This window comes from Myotis myotis, unplaced genomic scaffold (genome assembly GCF_014108235.1).
Source record: "Myotis myotis isolate mMyoMyo1 unplaced genomic scaffold, mMyoMyo1.p scaffold_m19_p_7, whole genome shotgun sequence".
Taxonomy (NCBI): domain Eukaryota; kingdom Metazoa; phylum Chordata; class Mammalia; order Chiroptera; family Vespertilionidae; genus Myotis; species Myotis myotis.
Window position 1 is genome coordinate 19,612,311 of NW_023416379.1, and position 21,251 is coordinate 19,633,561.

Sequence of the window (21,251 nt, forward strand, 5' to 3'; positions counted from 1 at the left end):
CCAATTTGTGCAGGCACTTTGCAAGGCCCAGGGAGGTGTTCTAGCAGTCCTTTGACATGGTCATATGTTTCTGTAAAATTTACAAAAGTCACTTATTTTAACCTCAATCAATTAAGACAATTATCTCTTTCCACTCCAACCTCCCTTCATGTCAGGAGCTTTTTCATTTCTGTGGCTATTGTGTATTATAATGTTTTTTCCTTTTTCTTTATTTTATTTTTTATTGCATTTATTGTGGTGGCATTGGTTAATAAACCACATAGGTTTCCAGCGTACAACTCTATAACACGTCATCTGCATACTGCATCGTGCACTCACCACCCAAAGTCAAGTCTCTTTCTGCCACCATTTATCCCTCTATGCCTTTTTCTACATCTCCCCACCCTCACTCCCTTTCCCTCTGGCAAACATCAAACTTTTGTCTATGTCTCTTTTATTTTCTTTGCTTAATCCCTTCACCCTTTTTACCCAGCCCCCAAACCCGCCTTCCCTCTGACAGCTGTCAGTCCGTCCTCTGTATCCATGAATCTGTTTCTATTTTGTTTGTTAATACACTTTGTTCATTAGATTCTACATATGAGTGAAATCATATGGTATTTGTCTTTCTCTGGCTGGCTTATTTCACTTAGCATAATGCTCTCCAGGTCCATCCACACTATCAAAAAGGTAAGATTGTCTTCATTTTTATAGCCAAGTATTATTCCATTGTATAAATGTATCACATTTATACAGCTTTTTTATCCAATTATCTACTGATGGACACTTGGGCTGCTTCCACATCTTGGCTATTGTAAATAATGCTGCAATGAATGTAGGTGTACATATATTCTTTCAAATTAGTGGTTCATGTTTCTTCTGATATATTCGAAGAAGTGGAATCGCTGGGTCATAAAGCAGTGCCTTTTTTAATTTTTTGAGGTTACTCCATGCTGCTTCCCATAATGACTATACCAATCTGCATTCCTACCACAGCCTCACAAACACTTTCTGATGATTAATAATCTTTTCATATGTCTCTTGGCCATCTACATGTCCATTTTGGAGAAGTGTCTATTTTTAATTGGATTGTTTGTTTTCTTGGTGTTGAGTCTTGGTGTTAAAGTTTTTTAACCCCTTATTAGATATATTATTTGTAAGTGTGTTCTCCTATTCAGTGGGTTGTCTTTTCATTTTGTTGATGGTTTCCTTTGCTGTGCAAAAGCTTTTTAGCTTGAAATAGCTTAATTTTCTTTTGTTTTCCTTTCCCAAAGAGATATATCCAAAAAAAGATTGCTATGAAAAATACCTGAGATTTTATTGCCCATGTTTCTTCTAGGATTTTTATGGTTTCATGGCTTATATTTAAGTCTTTAATCCATTTTGTGTTTATTCTTGTGTATGGTGTAAGATGGTGCTCTAGTTTCATTATTTGGCTTGTATTGGCCCAATTTTCTCAACACCGTTTATTGAATAGACTCTTTACCCCACTGTGTGGTCTTGCTTCCTTTGTCAAATCTTAATTGACCTATAGGCATGGGTTTATTCCTGGGCTTTCTGTTCTATTCCACGTCATCCAGATCGTCCAGAGTGCCCACCAAGAGCTTCGCCAGAAAAACAACACACAGAGGTCCCTGTTGGGTGCAGCCAACAGACCTTTCTGCAGGACTTGAGCTTGGCAGGGTGGTGTCACCAGTAGCTGGAGGTCTGGGTTAGTGCCCTCCCCAGGCTGGTGCTGTAAGAATAGGAGTGCTCGGCCCCAGGAAGATGGCAACTGAGGGTAGTGTGGGATAGAGACTCAGCACAGGGACCTCAGTGTCTGACCCTCCAGATCGCTCCTTGGAACCACACCACCCAGATCTTCTCTTTATGATTCCCACATGCCCTGAGTGAACTTCGCTCTACTGGAGCCCTGGGTGAGTGTCTGAGAGCAAGATCCTGTGTATTGGCCCTTTAAGAGAATACCTGGGTTTTTAGCAGGGCCCCTCCTCTTCCAGGTGGACAGTGTCCCGCAGATTTTCAAATGCCAGATGCTATGCGGGATCCTTTTCCTGGCTCTGGGGCTCTGTGTTAGGGACCTGACATGGGTTGAGACCCCACCCTCCTTAGGAGGGACTTTTACAGCAGGGACTTATCCCTTGGCTTCTCAGCCACCACACGTAGGTGCTGGGGCCAGCCCTCTCTGCTTCCCCATCCTTCTTACCAGTCTCTACGTGGCTTCTTCTGTAAAACGTTAGTTATAATATTCATGTCCAGCTGTCCTTCAGTTGGTTATACAGGTTGATTGCTCTATAATTTAGCTGTAAATCGGTTTGGCACTTGTAGGAGGTGAATGTCGTTTCTACCTACTCTGTAGCCATCTTATAATCCTAAATTCTTTTTTCTTAAAGAGAGCTTTTCCTCAAACTAATTAAGCTTCAGGCCTCACAAAGCCGGGATTCACGCCATTTATGTTTCTACCAAAATATAGACTCCTAGTGCAAGTTTTAGCTCCTGTAGGATTTATCAAATAACACATGAGGTTTTGTAAGTATTTCAAGTGGAAACCCAGGGGCCTTAAAGATTCTGCTTAAGTGGAAAGGAGAAGGGGCCAAGATAAGCCAGGAGAAAGTGCCACAAAACACATCATCAATTATAAGGAAGAGGTTAGGATGTAGGCATTTTAAAATACTTAACAAGCAAACAAAGCATATATACAGAATAAATATTCTTAGATAAATCTGAATTGAGGATATACAATAATTAGCTAGTAGTGGAGGATTTCTCAGCATAAATAACTTAGAGACCACTAATCAACTGAGCCTATATCAGTTTTAATTATATTAAATTAAGTACATGGAAGCTTAATATACACACACAGCAACTCTAAAATCAATAGATGCTAAGGAGTTTGCATTTTTTATTTTTTATTTAAGAGGTATGTGCCAGGACCCAAGTCCCCCATTAATGCGGCAAGGTGCACTTCACATATTTTTCTCAGCATCTCTGGAGTTTCAGAGAAGAAAGTAACCCCCCACAAAATTCTCTCTCTAAAAGTTTTAACTTACAATTTATTCCCATTTATTCTTGTCCTTAAAGAATTGTCAATGCCGCATTTGAGGACAGTTTGAAAGCCTAACCTATTTATAGTTAAAGTGGTTTGGTCAATAACCTTCAATAAAATCTAATGTGGAATGTTGCCTATAAATTCCTTTCAATACAACAAAGACAATGAAATCCATGTTAATATTCTGCTACTAACAAATCAACACCAAGATTCTCTAAACATTTCTTTGGTAAATTTATCAATAGGATTTTCGAAAGCCTATTTATCAACAAAACATCCAAAGCATTTAAATGTCTATTCAGCAGTGCATATCATGTATCAAGATAACATCACTAATTGTCAATTCTGCAAAGATTTCCTTGCCTTCAGTATACAAAGTATTAGGTGAATTAATACAAATATAACAGTGCTTCTGCACACGTGAGCAGGGTTTTTTCAGGTTACAGACACTTACATTTACAACTTCCTGATAGTAAGATGAATACAGCCCAGTTCTAGCCATTAAGAAACTTATAGCCAAGAAGAAAGGAAAAAAGAAATACTAAAATAGTCAAAATATGAAACATAATAAATATTCCTTTTAAAGAGTGCACTCTGAATATACTACAGTTATTCACATGTTATTAATAATTGTAGTATTAAGAGCATTAAGATCTGCTTCATGGAGGAGGTGACATTTGACATGGGCCTTGACATAGAATAAGTGTCCAAAAGAAGAGATGGCAGATAGACTGTGAAGAGCATTTTAGTCCCAGGGATGAGTGAGAACAAAGTGGGAAGGCTGGAAAGACAATGTGTTTGTAGAAAAGAGTGAGTAAAATCTGTTCTATTATATCACTTGCTTCATAAATGTGAATTCACCCATATAGGATTAGCAAATGGGAAAATGATTTCATAAAGGGGTAGAAGTCACATAGGTTCATACACAGTTCTTTCCAGTATATTAATGTCTGCACCACCAAGTAAAGGCAGCTGAATGCAAAGTATACTCACACAGCTGAGGACAATAAGTTCAGGAGTACTGTGCCCACAACACAGCCTACCTGTGATCTGTCCCAGAAAACCCTATTCAGAAAGCAGGGACCTATATTCCATTCTGTTATTGTTTTTTCTTACAACTCTAAGTTTGTACTATTTGACTGCCTTCACCCATATCATCAAACCCCCTTCTTGTTATGTTATATATATTAGAAATGTAATGATACATGCTTTTTTTATATACTTTATTGATTTTTTTACAGAGAGGAAGGGAGAGGGACAGAGAGTTAGAAACATCGATGAGAGAGAAACATCGATTAGCTGCCTCCTGCACATCTCCTACTGGGTATGTGCCCGCAACCAAGGAACATGCCCTTGACCAGAATCTATCCTGGGACCTTTGAGTCCACAGGCCGACACTCTATCCACTGAGCCAAACTGGTTAGGACTAATAATGCATTCTTAGCCCATCCAAAAACACCACTAGTTCACACCACTGACATACTTAAGCACTAATATAATCATCCACTAAGTACTTGAACAAAATGTAAAACATTTAAAACATCAGTGGCCTAGTTACTAAATATGTAATGAAATCCAGGTAAGTGATGGTGGAACTTGGTCTAAGATGATGGCAGTGGGGATGGAGAGATGTGGAAGTATAGAAGATACCGTATATTTGATATGGTTCCTACCTTCAACAAGTTACAATGGAGTCTCAGAAGACAGCTTGACATATTGAATACTGATGAACCAAGTAGACAGTTTCTGATTCATGTGAACTCTCTTCAGTCCTCAGGTAGAAGATAGCGAGGGGACTATTCAGTTTGACGGAGAAGGCTATGCAATGGTCAGCCGACCCATTCGCTGGTACCCCAACATCTCCACGGTCATGTTCAAGTTCAGGACATTTTCTTCAAGTGCTCTCCTGATGTACCTTGCCACAAAAGACCTGGTAAAGATATGCACAGCTCATCTTCCATGACTGAAAATGTCTTGTTTCTTTTTCCTAGTATTCCAATACAATCGTTAATTATTGTTAAATTATTAATTATTGTTCAAAGGAGTCTGTGATGGCTGTGTGATAGCCAAGAGTGAGTGATGCACTTATTTATTTTTATTGGTAACTTTAATTATAGGTATAATTTAATTATTATTTATTTTTAATATAACTCCCCATATAATCCTTTAAGAGAAGCACCCAGTAAGTATTACCCAGTATGAAATTATGAATCAGAAAAACTTCTTCCTTAGTCTTCTAGAGACCTAAGTTGTATTTTTTCCAGGTCAATATTTCTTAGTAAATTCTTTCAGAGAACACACATACCTTTTAGTATGCTTAATATGTTTTTAAAGGAACCCACCTTATACTCCTGTCATAAAAGGATATATACCAATAATTTGGTTGTGACCATTTGCATCATAACATCACAGCCACAAATATTCGCAAAATGGTAACATCAATTCTATTTTCAAAGTGGAGTTCAATTATAGATCAATACCTTCAGTAATTTAGCCATAAGACCCTATTATCAACCCCACAAAGAAAGTGACTACCACATATTTCTCTGTGTATCTAATCACTATCGTATTTTCACTCTATTAATAGAAAGATTTCATGAGTGTAGAGCTCACTGACGGGCACATTAAAGTCAGCTACGATCTGGGTTCAGGAATGGCTTCCGTTGTCAGCAATCAAAACCACAATGATGGGAAATGGAAATCATTCACCCTCTCAAGAATCCAAAAACAAGGTGAGTTTCTATAGTAATAATGCACTGTGAGCCTTAATCATGTTCTCCAAAGCTCTTGTGGGCCTAATCATGAGGAAGACCCTGTCTGTAATTTTAGGTACTCACCAATTCTGTGATAAATTGATACAGTCATTTCTTTGGCTTAGATTATAGTGGTTTAGGTTAGACAGGACTGATTGAAGAATTAAATGGCTCTCTGTCATTTTCTTTTGAAACTGAGAGCTTAATTTGAAAGAATAAAACTGTCTTATGATTGTAAAATTATATCCTGCAGTAGGTTTTAAAAGGTTGTGTGATTTTCTTTTCTTCTTATTTTGCCAAGATTTTGCTTTAGAATGGCCCACAGGTAGAATTTCTAGGGGTTGTTAGAGCACAGCTACTGGTTCTTTGTTAAAAATGCCAACAATTTGTGTGAAAATAAATGTTTAAGAATGATGTAATGTTTTTATGGTTCCAAGATATTTTAAAAACACATTCACAAAATTTATTTAATTGGTTCATATCAGCAGGTGTTTTTTTTTTTCTGGTGTTACAGAAAAGGAAACATAGATTCAAACGTCACAAGTATGTATATATATATATATGATCTCCCAACCAAGACAGAAATCCAAGTCTATTAGGTCTTAGTGTGGTGCTGTTGTTGCTTAAGTATAATTTCCCCAATTCTGTGTACTATAGCATGACCAATATCTGCAAATGAAACTGTGATACTTCTGTTTATATAATTAGCCCTAATTAATTTTGACCATGCCAATATGACATTTCATGGAAATTTAGGTTTAACGTCACATCATCCTTCATTCCTGCATTTAACAAATACCTGCCAAGCATCTCCTAAGTACTATGCAGGAACTAAATGAAGTCTATGACTGGTTCTTAACTTCAGAGAGCTTGTAGTCTAATGGGGTGATAGGCAAGCAGATCGATGGTTAGAGGAAAGAAAGCTGATAGCTGTGTAGAGATAGGCAGGCAAGGGATCTCAGAAGAGAGAGACATTGAAGTCCAACAGAGAGGTCAGCTCCCTGAGTTGAGGATTTGCTAGATAAAAAGCACCTTTGACATTTCAGAGAAGTAAAAGTAGGGAGTGCCTCACAGAGCATAATACATGATACATCATCTTCCAACTGCTTTTCCTTGGAACGTGAAGGCCTGGAGGAACTCCCCAGTTTGGATAAAAACTGGTTGTGCACCAAATAAATTGGAATACGGCTGAATACATTGCTCCATGTAAGAGAGACACAGCAGGTCGCATGTTAGAGGCTCTGCACAATAGTTAAGGAGAATATTTAACTCTGGCCCAACATTTCCCAAACTTCTTTGATCACCAAAATCCTTCCATTCCTACACTACTAGCCTACTGAGCACAGTTTGGGAAATGCTTTAGTAACTATACATAAATCCACAGGCTGACAAGATGGATGTGGACATAAAATTACCAGATGGGGCAAGAGAGATACAGAGCTGGTTCACTAAAGACCTTATGAAATAAGCTCATGAGTTTCAAGTTTACCCTGAAAGCTACAGGGAACTACTCTTCTAATCAAGGGTGTCTATACCATCACACCATCAGATTTGTGCTTTAGTAGTTTCTTTAGCAGCAACTCAACAGGTAGGTTTGTGACAAGTTCAGCTGCTGCAGTCTGCAGTCAAATGGGTGAAGAATGAGGAGAATAAAACTGAGAATGGAGAAGGAAGAGTGGAGTTGAAAGATATTAAGCATTTTAAAATTGAGGAGCTGGGTGATATACTCAATGTGAAGGCTAAGTTTTAAAAAAAAAAGAATATCAAGAATTGAGGTAGGGGTTCCCGCGGGGGTGAGGCCGACAGAGTCCTAACGAAGCATGCCTGACTCCGGAGACCAGGTTCAAGACGCAGTTCTGGTGGCATTTGCTGAAGCTGTGGGGTTAACATTCACAGGAAAGAGTCCAGGGGTCTCTAGCCCTAAGGACTTCTTTGCTCTATCCCTCTGGCTACATAAGGATTGCTATATCCCCGTCCATGGATTATCATCCGTGTCTCCCACGAAAGGGTTACTTGGGGACCGCTGGGCAGTTAAACTTTTTGTTCGCTCTGCAAGGGGAGCGAGGGAGTGACTCCGGCAGGAAGCCTCCTGGTGAAACTCCCCTGCTTTCTCCTCGCTAGAGGTTTTTTCTGTCTCAGTTTCAGCCTTCCTTGAGCTTTGAGAAACTACTTTTGGCTTGTTGAAAACAGCCCAGGAATCTGCAGGGGCAGAGAGCTCTGGGGGGGAATAGGGAGGGAAAGGGTCTTCTGTTCCCCCGTCCACACCGCTGGTGGCGGAGAGCCAGGGGTTAAATGCTATTAGGATAGCCCAGAGCTTTTGTAGCTCCCTTTCTGTTACCTTTACTCGCCTGCTCTGTAACAGCACGTGGAGTGCCCGAGCCTGAGGGGCTCGGTCTGAGGGGGGAAGGTTTCCCATTGTTACAGAGGGGCACTCACCTGACTCAACGCAAGGCTTTCTTGCCGGGGTCCCTGTTCGGGCGCCAGAATGAGGCAGGGGGTCCCGCGGGGGTGAGACCGACAGAGTCCTAACGAAGCATGCCCGACTCCGGAGACCAGGTTCAAAGACGCAGGTCTGAGTTTATTGTTTAAGTGCAGCAACATATATAACATTCCAGACCAATCAGAAGTTTACACCATCCTTAGGGCAACCAATGGTAGGGAAGATAGGGTACTATGTAGGGGCTCTAAGGGGCTTACTCAGGCGGGTGCTGCCACTTCCCGGTGTGCCGAGGAAGCTTGTATAGGCGGAGTGTGCTCACGCCATTGCATCCGCCACTGCACTGAGATAAATCTCCTGAGCTCTTCCCCCAAAGAATGATTCCATTTTTGTTTGTTTTGTTTTTGTTTAAATAGCAAGAATGTGTCTGTACAATTTACCAAGCTATTGGTTACAGGAAAGAGAATAGGTTTTCCAGAAGAGACGCTGAGTTCTCCGTTGGACATTTTGTGTTAAGGGTGCTCTTACAGTCTTAAGCTTCGTAGGGAAGCCGTGCAATTGGCAGGCAATTGGTTGTGTGTACCTGAGGATCAGCAGGGCTCTAGAAGAGAGATGAATCACTAGGAACCATCATCATGTTTGAAATAGTTGTAGCTGAATAAGGGAAACCCAGCAATCATATCTAGAATAAGATGACCCAAAACCCTGGAGCAAACAGCAATACTGAAGCGCTACAGTGATGGAAGACCCCACAAAAGGGGCTGGAAAGAAATAAACAGAGAAAGGAGGAAAAAAAGGAATTTTCAGTAGATCAAACTGGAGATAGAGTGACCAATTAGGTCCAGTAATAGTCCAGGCCTGAGATGAATGATGGCTTCAAATAAGAGTTGCAGTGTGATATGACACTAGGGAAATGCAAAATAAATCCCCAATGTGGTAGCACTGTACACTTATTAAAATGCCTAAAATGAAAAAGATTGACATACCCAGGGCTGGCAAGGATGTGGAGCAGCTGGAACTCTTACACACTGCTGATGAGGATGTAAAATGGCACAGCCACATTAGAAAGCAAGTTGGCAATTTCTTAAAAGGCTAAAGATACACCTACCATATAAACCGGGAATTCCACTCCTAAATATTACCCAAGACACATGAAAGCATATAGTCACATAAAGACTTGTACCAGAATGTTCATGGAACTTTTATTTGTGATGCTCAAAAAATCAGAAAACAACTCAAACATCCATCAACAGGTGAATGGATATACAAATCGTTGCATGCCCACACAATAGAATAATATTTAGCAATAAAATAATGAAACTTTAATATGCACATGACATGGATGAATTTCAAAATAATCTGGCTGAAAGAAAGCAAACAAAGAAGAGTACATTCATGTAAAATTATATAGAAAATGCAAAACTAACCTGTAGTTTCAGAAAGAAGATAGGGGCTACTTGTGGGTGGGGTTAAATAGAGAGGAACAGGAAGGAAGGATGGCAAAGAGGCATAAAGAATCATTTGAGGCGATGGATATGTTCATTCTCCTGATTGTGGTGATGGTTTCATGGATATATATATATATATATGTATATATATATATACACACATATATAAAAATTTTATACTTTAATATATATACTTTAAACATAGGCAAATTATACTATGTCAATTCTACTTTGGTAAAACTTTTTAAAATAGGACAGATATTAGGGTTATTTAAGAGCTGAAACTAGTAGGACTATTTTTGATTCATGAGGAGAAAGTCAGGATGAGTATAATTTAGAAGACTGAGTGGGGGTTATAGTGTCACCAAATAAAATAAATCATTCAGATTTGGGAGTAAAAAGATGATCATTTTGATTTGGAATATGTTTGGTTTGAAGTACTGAGGAGGTATACAGATGATGGTGCCTCACCTGTTGAATGTGGATTTTTAGGCAAAAATAAAGTTCAGGCATATATGTGAGTGGTTATCATATAGTAAGCAGATATAAATTTGAGGTTACCCTGATGGTAACACCTAAGACAGTAATAGCGAACCTATGACACGCATGTCAGAGGTGACACGCAAACCCTTTTTTTTGGTTGATTTTTCTTTGTTAAATGGCATTTAAATATATAAAATAAATATCAAAAATATAAGTCTTTGTTTTACTATGGTTGCAAATATCAAAAAATTTCTATATGTGACACGGCAACAGAGTTAAGTTAGGGTTTTTCAAAATGCTGACACGCCGAGCTTAAAAGGTTCGCCATCACTGACCTAAGAAGTGGCCAAATGAAGGCACGTTAGCAAGCATGAACATTTCAGAAGTGTTCAAAGAAATAGGTCCGGGCATGGAGACTGAGAATGAAGTTGGAAAGGGCAGAGAAGCAGGAGAGTTTGGCATAGTGGAAGCCAAAAGAGGGAACTTCCCAGGAGGAAGGAGATGTTAACAATATCAAATACTGTGTAGATGTGGACTAAGATAAGGACAAAAGGACCCCATTGGGTTTGGATGTAGGGAGGTCACTTGGATTTTGGCAAGATCACATCCCATGGATAGGGTAGAGATAGGAACTCAAATAAGATTCCAGATGTGTGGGTCATTGCTCCAGTTCAGTAACCAGATTAGTTATTTTACATGAATTACTCTCAACTAGTTGGTAAAAGTCCTGTTCCTTGAAATTCAAATGCTTCCTTCAGTAGGCATTCCCTGCCTTCTCTGAGAGACAGTTAGTAGAACCATGGTCTGCTACCAATGGAAGTTTGCCAGGTCCCTCAAGTGCATTGAGATGCATACAAGGTTGAGAAAGATCATTTAAATTTCCACTGGACTCAGAGAGAGGAGAAAAAAATTACCGAAGTAAAAACAACTCATTAATAACAACTCAGCATGGACTGTAAAATGCTGGTTAAGCCTTTACTCTGTGTCTAGTAGTTAATAAAACCCTTACTTCCCCGCTTACCCATAAATGATGTCTGAACTCATCAACACTGAAATTGCATGTTAATAGCTATCCTGTAAGGGAAAGAAATAGGGCAAGAAATAAAAGCAAGTGTTAGCACTTTGGTGCAGTAACCGTTTCACTGCTCTCACTCCTGGAGGATAGAGGAACGCCCTGCCTTTAAATCAGTAAAAATATGCCAGCCTATGTCTTTCCGCCAGAGTTAATGCTTGGGCCAGTGAGTTTCAATTCAATTGTATTTCTGCTCTTTAATCAGTTTTTCTTAGAATGTCTTCTAAAAATGTATATATTCACTCAGGGATAAGGAAGAAAACTACCTCCAGTCACTGGCTGGCCTGAGATAGAGGCAGAATCTCATTTTCACAGACACTATTAGAATATGTGCCAGGTCTGTAGAAAGAGGCTATTTTTATGTTCCAGTCAACAGCCTCATAGGAAAACATCTTTGCAGAGCTGAATAAAAAAGGAATATGTATGGAAAAGTCTTGAAAACATTATTTATTTATTTTTATTTTAGCCGCCAGTCAGGTCAAAAATAGATGTGTGTGTGGAATGAATATGTGTATAAAAATAGTTACATTTTTAAAATCTTAATTTTCTAAATATTTTTAACTAGAAAGTTATTTTTTAGGGGTTTTTTTTGTTGTTTGTATTTTTTACAAACTCTGCTTTGAGAATTTGAGTTCTTACTAGGTTTGGGTATTTTACTTTGGCCATTTTGAAAGGCAATTATGTTTGGTTTTATTGAAGATATTTCTCTTTGGGATGGAAGGACAACAGATTACAATGGAATTTGGAGGTTTGATATTTGGTTTTCCAAAGAACACTATTCTAAAGGATATGAGTTGAGGGAAAATAATAATGTTCTATGGTCAAATAAATGTAGAAAATACTTCTGGCTCTGTCCCTATTGGAGCATTATATTGCTTATCAGTATTTAAAAGAACTGGGCAGACAAAGCCAAGATATATATTTAATTTTTTCTAATCCAGTGTTTATCATATTCATTTGAACCAGGAACATTCAAGAAACTAGTTTTCCAAAGAATAAATGTTTAGAAATGCCATTGTAATCCATTTTGTTCAAATAGCCATTTTCATACCTTTGCTACTTCAGATCGTATATCCAGAAAAAATTTGGCGGCCAAACCTGTCATGTTAGTGAACTAGTTTCTCAGTATGCATCCAGGAGCCAAAATACAGTACGCAAAGCAAAGTCTGGGACTGAGCAACTATTATAGTGAGAAACCACATCATTCAGAAAGAGCCACGCCTGACTCTTCAGACTAAAGGGAGAAAATCAATGAGAGAAGAGGTTCCCATCAACTTGCTGAACAAAGCAATTTAAACAGAGAAGGACCTCTCTTTTTCCCTTTCTGAATTTTTATGCTCATCATATTCTAAATACTTTTAAGGCCTGAGAGAAAAGCAATAAGGCCCGAAGACCGTACCTCTCTCACAAAACTCAGCATCCTTCATCGAAAATGTAATTTACAATGGATGTGGACCCCATCATCTTGCAAAAGCAAACGTTGCCATCTCTCTACTTTCGTACACAACCATCCCATCCACATGACTCTGTGGGTGAGCCGAAGCCCCAGGGCTTGTGTGGATTCTGAAACGTACAGAAGGAGCCTCAGATTCCGTGTATTAATTATCTAACTCCTAATTAGATGCTCACCTATTATTAATTATCTTAGTTTATTTTCTAACTACTTATCTATATTACAGAAAACTATATCAAATGTTTATTTGATTATCATTTATCTAAACTTCTGTCTTTTACATTGATTGGCTTGCCTTCATTTGTGTTCAGGATATCATTTTCACACTCTGTGAATAGCTTAATAATGTATTTTATTGATGTTTTTGTTTCTGAAATTATTCAATAGTTGTATAGAGTACAAGTGCTTGAGAAAGTCAATGTTAATTTGAGAATGAAAGTAAATTTATCTTGAAGTAACAGTGATGATATATAAAGATACGGTTGGTAAGGCTCAACTAAGATGTTAAACTTTTCTCTCTTTTACAGCCAACATATCAATTATAGATATAGATACTAACCAGGAGGAGAACATAGCAACTTCATCTTCTGGAAACAACTTTGGTCTTGACTTAAAAGCAGATGACAAAATCTATTTTGGTGGTCTGCCAACACTGAGAAACTTGAGGTAATTTAGTGTATCTTCAGAGCTAAGGATTATGTTTTCATTAAGTAGCCACCATGCTCACCCAAGATCTGAAGTTTAATTACAACAGGAATGTCATAGAACCTTAGCTGCAGAAAGGACTAATCATGTTGCATGTTAGAACAACACCAGGCTTTAGAAACCAAAGGATTATTTTGATATCTTAGTTGAAGAGATGGATGGGAATCACTGTTTCCCTATGAAAAGAATTATAGAAGTAATTAAAGGTGGAAATTACAGTTGAATGTAGATCTTGTGATTGTTGTTCTCCTTGCACATTCCCTGGAGATAATGGCACACTAGCATTGCTTAGTGTTCTGAAAATTACTCTGTTCCAGGATGCTGGGAGTGTCACCTATCTTATTGCTAAGCATGAGCATGATAATGGGTATGGGAGCTTTCCCATGTGCCTAATGCTAAAGCCATATTAGTTATTCTCATGCCCATGCCAACTTTTTTAAAAATTTCACATGATTTTTAGATTGCAGGATGGGAAGGTAGAATGATCTCATAATTTAGTTAGTTCAAAAAATAAATACAAGTAACTGAAAAAGTTAGAAAATATTTCATGTGGTATTAATTAATTTACTTCTTGTTATAAAAACATCTTATAAGAAATAAACATTATGGAGTAATTGGTGCTTAATAAATGTTAAATGAATTTAATTAAAATGGGATGAATTAATCAACAAAAGACCTTGTATGCATATATGCATAACCCATGGACACAGACAATAGGATGCTGAAGTCCTGAGGCAGTGGGGGGGTGGCAGGCTGGAGGGGTTCAATGGGGGGAAAAAGGAACATATGTAATACTTTCAACAATAAAGAAATATTTATTTTTTAAAAAGAAAAAAAAAGAAAATGGGATGAATTGGTGTGGTTAAACCATAAGAGTTCACTACCAATACAGACTAGCATGTTTCTAATTTTTGTATTGCTTTGTTTAGTTTGTTTTTAATGGTTAAACAGTCCTGTTTAGGCTTTACTATTCTACAAAGACATGTTACAGTTGGAAAGATCTAAGAATAACTGAAATGTATGGTGGTCAATTATTTACATATTGTACAAATGGGCAATGGAACTTCAGTCTCATTTTATGATAGCTAGCATGCAGACCAAGGCTTATGCAAGCTTTGTGGTGCAAATAAACTGGTTCCTCAGACATCTACATTATGAGGTTTTTGTGTCTGGTCAGAAAAATCCTTGCTGAGCAAATGTATTTGAATGGTGTCATAGTTATTAGTTATTCAACACATGTTTGTTGAGCACCCCCTATAGCCGCGGTTGGCAAACTGCTGCTCGCGAGCTACATGGGACTCTTTGGCCCCTTGAATGTGGCTCTTCCTAAGCCTTAGGAGTACCTTAATTAAGTTAATAACAATGTACCTACCTATATAGTTTAAGTTTAAAAAATTTGGCTCTCAAAAGAAATTTCAATCATTGTACTATTGATATTTGGCTCTGTTGACTAATGAGTTTGCTGACCACTGCCCTATAGCATAGCAACATTTGTGCATTTTTCTACTCATAAAATTGAGTACTTTAAAAATTCATATTTCAAAATATAAATTTTCCAAGAGAATAGTATGGGAAATGGTCATCTTTGGATTCTAATTACACTGTGGTCAAGGGCAGAAGTCTTGTTTCCTGTTCTGATAGTTTTTAAATTCCTTTCCTTTGAAGATTCCTGTGAGATGCTTTTAAGAAAGATTTATGATTAAAGTTTATTTTACTAAATGAAAATGCAATTATAAGTAAATTGTGTTCTTTTTTTCTCTTTCCTTTGACCTAGTATGAAAGCAAGGTAAACTTTACATTTATGCATGACTTCTTCAAGTGCATGGGTTGGGTAAATGTGGCTTCGTAGATAAAGCAGCAGTGCAGAAGCAGAGCGACAGCCTTGCAGCTTTATTCATAGTATATTTCATGAGCAAGTAATGCCTTCTGAGATAGTTCTCATGCTGCTCTTTGCTCACAAAGACGCTGCTGCTTACCCACCATCAACTGAGCTACAACTGGACTTGTTTCACCACCTAAGATGATGGGATTTGCTCTGCTTATTTGTTCAACCGCCGGCGCACAGCGCCCCCTGGTGCCCACAGTCAGCAGCACACGCGCAAAGGGCAGCTAGCTGGTCAGGTTTATGGGTACTATCTAGTCAGTGGAAGAGATCAAAGCAGTCTCTTGGGTTGACCCCGGACTCTGCTCTCTCCAGTACCACGCTGTCCTCTGAACAATCAGCCCGTGCTCCCACATGCTTAGCACTGCCTTGTTGCTTTTTGCAAGCCTGCAAATATGCAAACGTTTACATGGCCCTCGCACCTTTTGGCAAAGCTGCTTACTTATTGCCATGTCTACTTAGAATTAGCTCTGGAGCCAGATAAAAGGAATCTCTGGAAATAGTGTTTACTACAAGTGTTTGCATTAATGGTGAGGTAGTTTGTGAACAGTCCCTTAGCTTCTCAGGAGCATTGTAATTCCTGTTTGCAGAGAGGCGGTGGCATGAAAGCTGTTAGCAGCAGGCCCCTGTCTGTGGCCAGTCAACCCCCGGAGATACGAAGGCTGGCTCATGCTGGCTAGAACACAAAATTTAGCATTTCAGAGCCGAACTGTGCCGTTTTTCTGAAAAGAAGATAATGAAGGCAAAAACTAGACTTTTAATTCCAAAACTAGAACATGTAGAAATGAAAGTCTAAAAATAAACAATCCAAGTTGTTTTATAAAGATACAGGAATGAGACCAGTGGAGCTGTTTGCTGAGACGGCTAAAACGCAAAGGCTGGTGTTCAATGGAAATGCACGCTAATAACACTCTGGAATGACACTATGTGGCTTTGTAATTTTGCCTTTGAGGCAAACAGACGAAACAGGCCTGTGGTTACCATTAGAAGTCTGATCACACATATGTGATTGCTTATCCCCCGTGATTTTCATCATATTGAGCTTGCTAAACCATTGTCTTTTGAAATGGTTCTTTGTATTTCCATGAAACAATGAACTACATACCTTGTAGGAGTGATTTTCTTTATTGATAAGGCCGCTGAAAACCGGTGATAAATCAGTCTCCCTCTACGGGGGAAACAAGGAAACAAATGAACATTGCAAATGAAATTCACCCATTTCCTCCCTTTATACAGTAAGAATATCAGCAAGGTCCTCACCCCCCGGTTGGGCATGTTCCACATAATAACCAACTGAACAGAGGAGAAAACCTTAGGAACAAAGGGAAATGACCAAAAGAAATAAAGCAGTTCCAGAGAGAAGAGAAAACCAGAAACCATTACATAAATCACCTGATCTACACTGGCAGGGTCTGATTTGCTTCTCCACCTGCTTTTCCTCATGCCCATTTTTTTTTATAAAGACAAAAAAGGGGAATCATAGGACCATGTGTGGAGAATTCATTGTTATCCTAATCAGTATAATATTTTAGTGTTGATTGGATGCTTTTACAGGTATAAAAATGTATTCTTTTTTTTCTATTACTATAGACCTACACTATGCAATATGGTGGCCACTAACCACAGTGGCTATTGAACTTTAAATTAAATAGAATGAAATAATGATATTCAGTGTCTCATTCACATAAGCTCCATTTCAAGTGCTGATAGCAACAGGTGGCTAGTAACTGACTGACCAATGCAGAACAGAGTGCTTCCATCATCACAGGAAGGCCTACTGGCGAGCACTTATAGGCTAAATCAAGAAGTTTCATTGTTTTTGACATACTACTAATTGTATTGAGCACTTACTGTGCGCTAGCATGTTTATCCCTTTTTTAAAAAGTAGTAAGCTAAAGATAAACATCCAGGTGTCATCTGGGTATAGAATCCATTTTCAACTTCATCGGAAAAAAATTAAAGAAGGCTTTGTGCCTTTGGTTGCTATATTTTGTTATTGCTTCAATATGGAATAGAACTTTGGGGTCAATCTGCAAATCCAACTTTTAAGTATCTTTTTTAAAGACTGTGATATAAAGAATGTTTCTTAAGCTTTAGCTAAAAAGTGTTCAAGACAAATATAATATTATCTTATTCTTTAGGTACACCCCCACCACCAAAAAAAATGTATCAATGAGAGAAATGTTTTATTTTTGAAATAAATGTTTCTAGATTTTTCTTCCTAAATTTTGAGCAATATTTTGTTTAGCTTTTTTGGTTATGTGGTTTGATTATGCCGCCTACACTAATGTCTGCTCTTTGGTGAAAAAAGAAATACAGTTCATGATGGGTAAGAAGAACATAAGAAGTCAGCTCATTCCTGTTCCTTGTGCTACTTAAATGCTGTGGGTAAGATTATTTTTCAAAAGGAGAGGAAGACTGATTACATAAAGATTGCTTCTCAGGATGGCATTAACATCCACTTACTCCAACCAGTAGAAGGTGGAAGCATAGATTGCTGGGCACACGTGTGCGTGTGTGCACCGTTTGGCAGACAAGTGCCTGCCTGCGCATCAGTTTGCTCTGCTGGCTTGTGTCCTGTAGTCACAGACACTACACTGCCCTCGCCCTAATAATGCTGCCTTTGTTTTCCATGTAACTTTTCAACAGGCCAGAAGTAAATTTGAAGAAATACTCTGGCTGCCTCAAAGATATTGAGATTTCAAGAACTCCATATAATATCCTCAGTAGCCCTGATTATGTTGGCGTTACCAAAGGATGTTTGCTGGAGGTGGGTTTGTTTTTATTGGCTTCCTAAGTACATTCCTATCAGATTTCACTTACTGAGTGTGGGTGCTCTTTATAGGGACCAATCCCTTGTTAATATGTTTTAAATGCCTACTGACCCTAGTCTTGTCTATGTGTAGATGATAAAGCAAGATTGAAGCACTTCTATAAATTACTGTAATCAACTGAATTTAGGAGATGGTATTATGCAGACCCTAAATTGTGAGCCAATTTCCCACATGTCTATACTTCAGATAATGTACTTTTAGCGTTAACCTCTTTTCTGGTTCTTTCTTCATTTCTTCACTGCTTTCCCCCTTTCCTCATTTTTGTCATCTATTTTAGATGTATTTTATCTTTATGTGTTGAGTGCAGCTTGTCTGGAGTGTGTTAGGAGTTCACGCAAAAAGCCAGTAATGATTTATGCCGTCATCATTGGTGCATAGCATCTTGTCTGCAGCTTGGAAGTCAAATCCCCTTTCCTTTGAAAATGGCCCAGACTGGGAAGCACCTGCAAAGTCTTATCTTGGACACGACTGCAAAGTCCTCTGTTATCAGCCACCTTCAGTGTCTTTTCTTTGTTGCCAAAGCAGCCCAGCAGGCCCTTGATTCCACTTGACCATTCTGCCCTGATTTTCAACAGGTGCTAACCCATCAGAGAGAGAAACACAGGTCCCAGCTCAGCTCTTTAAAATATCTACAAGCAAGAGGCCAATAGTCATTAGCAAATATTAATAAGAATTTTATGGGAATTCTAAAAGTGATGAGCTTGTTTACCAAAACAGTTAAATATATCATTCTTATCAAATTTTAATTACCCTGATATGACACATTATTCATTCAAGCTGCTTCCTCCAATTAAAGTTATTTTAAAGCATTACGATGGGAAATGAAGAGAGAACAGGGAAAAAGAAAAGAAAAATGAATGCATCACAGAGCCATAAGGTTTAAAGCCTGGAACAGAATGTTCAGGGTCTTCATGGTACATAGTGATAGGCTCCAGTTTGCAATTAGCCATAGACATCCATCCTGGGAAGCTTGGGAATAAGGAAAAAGAAGATGCATACAGGATCGAATGTCTAAGAATTCATTCTGGCCTCTTAAAGTTTTTCTGAGAATTTTAATCTTCCAAAGCCTAAGTCTCATTCACATGCAGAAGATATATACATGAGGATGGAAAACTGTCAAGAAAATGAATGGCTTATATGTGCGGAAATGATGATTCTGTAAAGGCACTTTTCAGTAACCAGGAATTATTTTGCAACTAAAATATGAGGTAGAAATTGGATGTGGATAAATATTGAAAAGTCTGCACAGTAGTTTTAGCTGAACTATCCAAAACTCTATGTTTTGGAAATTGGAATAGAAAATCGATTATATATTTTACAATACCTGTGTCACTTAACTGAAACTGAAACGCTGTGGGGATAAATACTCTGCCTTAAAAGATTCCTTACTTTTACTCCAGCAAAATACGGGACTTTCGAAATGAGCATTTAAGCACTGTAAGTGCCCGAATGCCTGGACTTGCTTAAGTAAGTCCTAACATATTCATAAAGGGAATTCCTCCTGCCATTAAAAATGATGATTAGCCCTGGCCAGTGCGGCTCCATTAGTTGGGTGTTGTCCCATGCACCGAGAGGTTGCTGGCTTGACTCCCGATCAGGGCACATGCCTGGGTTGCAGGCTCGATCCCTGTTGGGGGGCATGCCAGAGGCAGCTGATCAATGATTGTCTCTCATCAATGATGTTTCTATCTCTCTTCCTCTCCCTTCCTCTCTGAATTCAGTGAAAGTATACTTAATAATAATAATAATAATCTTTTATATTTTATATCAAAATTTCTAGAATAAAAACAGGCCAGAATTTTTAACTCAAACTGCTCAGAAATTTTAATTTAGAGTGAGTTAACAGGATTTCTTCAGTTGCTCTTAAGCTCTCTATGTGACTATGGATCTTCATGCTTTCTAAAATGACCATGTATTTCATAACATTGTATATACTGAGGAGAGTGTGCAAAACGGATAAATTAATGTAAATTTTCTTTCCTTTCACCCCCAGAATGTTCACACGGTTAGCTTCCCCAAGCCTGGTTTTGTGGAGCTGGCCCCTGTGTCCATCAGTGTGGGAACTGAAATCAACCTGTCCTTCAGCACTAAGAATGAGTCTGGGATCATTCTCCTGGGAAGTGGAGGGGCACTTCGGAGAAAACGAAGGCAGACTGGACAGGTATCCTCACACCTCGTTAATAATCCATTTTCCCTAATGCTGGTATAAAACAATTGTTTTATAAAGAGATTAATGAGGTGTTTGGGGTTTATAAATTGCACTTATGTTTTTAGATTTGCATTACTTATTTCCACTATCATCTTCTTAGGACAGTAATTTCCTATTGGTCAATTCCAGGTGTAGTCATATTTATATGTAGTCATACCTGTACCTTGTGTTTCATTCGGGTTTATCATATGCATATATAAAGAGAGAAAGCTTAAAATATATTCAAATGATATTAATCTTCTCTTGTCTCTAAGTCCAGATCCTTATCAGATCTGTAGCTACTCATCTAGGTTCCCTTAAATTTAAGTTTCTTCTAGGATTAGTTTCCCAGTTTCATTAGCCAACACGATGCAGTCCACTGGAGCCTAACCTTCTTTGAACAGCCATTTCACAGAAGAGGAAATGTGAATGACCCAAAAACATATTTTTTAAAAGTTCAACCTCAGTTGTAATGGGGCAAATGCAATTTCAGACCACACTGGACTTTCTACCCACTAGATTGGTAAAACACTCAGAAATATGATAATACCAACTATTAGCTAGATATGGATCAAAGGGAATCCTTAGTCACTACTGGTGGAAAGAGTAGATTGTTACAGCCACTTTGGAAAACCATGTGGCACAACCTTAGAAAGTTGAACATGTGCGCTCTCTACAAGCCAGGAATTTCACTCCTAGGTCTAGCCCCACATTCTTGCACGTTTTCACAGTGAGACGTGAACAAGAAAGTTCATAGGGCATTTTTTTATAATAGCACAAAAACTAGAAACAACCCAGCTGGAGAACAGATCAGCTCTGGCACTTTTGTATAATGGGATAGTAATCAGTAGAAAAAAATGAATAAATTATAACTAACATAACAAATCTTAAAAACTAAGTAGAATTTTTTAAATGCACTATATACTGTATAACATCATTTTTATAGATTTCTAATATGTTGGTAATACTAACCA

General features: G+C 38.3%; 1 protein-coding gene across 7 annotated transcripts in view; it reads left to right on the forward strand.

Annotated features, from left to right (window-relative positions):
• LAMA2 (laminin subunit alpha 2) overlaps positions 1–21,251 on the forward strand; it is a 480,022-nt gene that overhangs the window by 426,684 nt on the left and 32,087 nt on the right. For 5 of the 7 annotated variants that reach the window (XM_036316421.1, XM_036316414.1, XM_036316418.1 and 2 more), the window contains 6 exons: positions 4,793–4,955; positions 5,610–5,754; positions 13,196–13,334; positions 15,148–15,159; positions 17,905–18,025; positions 20,083–20,250. In XM_036316421.1, coding sequence (XP_036172314.1) covers positions 4,793–4,955; positions 5,610–5,754; positions 13,196–13,334; positions 15,148–15,159; positions 17,905–18,025; positions 20,083–20,250 — 748 coding nt within the window. The remainder of the gene's footprint in view (positions 1–4,792; positions 4,956–5,609; positions 5,755–13,195; positions 13,335–15,147; positions 15,160–17,904; positions 18,026–20,082; positions 20,251–21,251) is intronic. The other 2 variants (XM_036316415.1, XM_036316417.1) reach the window with 1 other exon arrangement.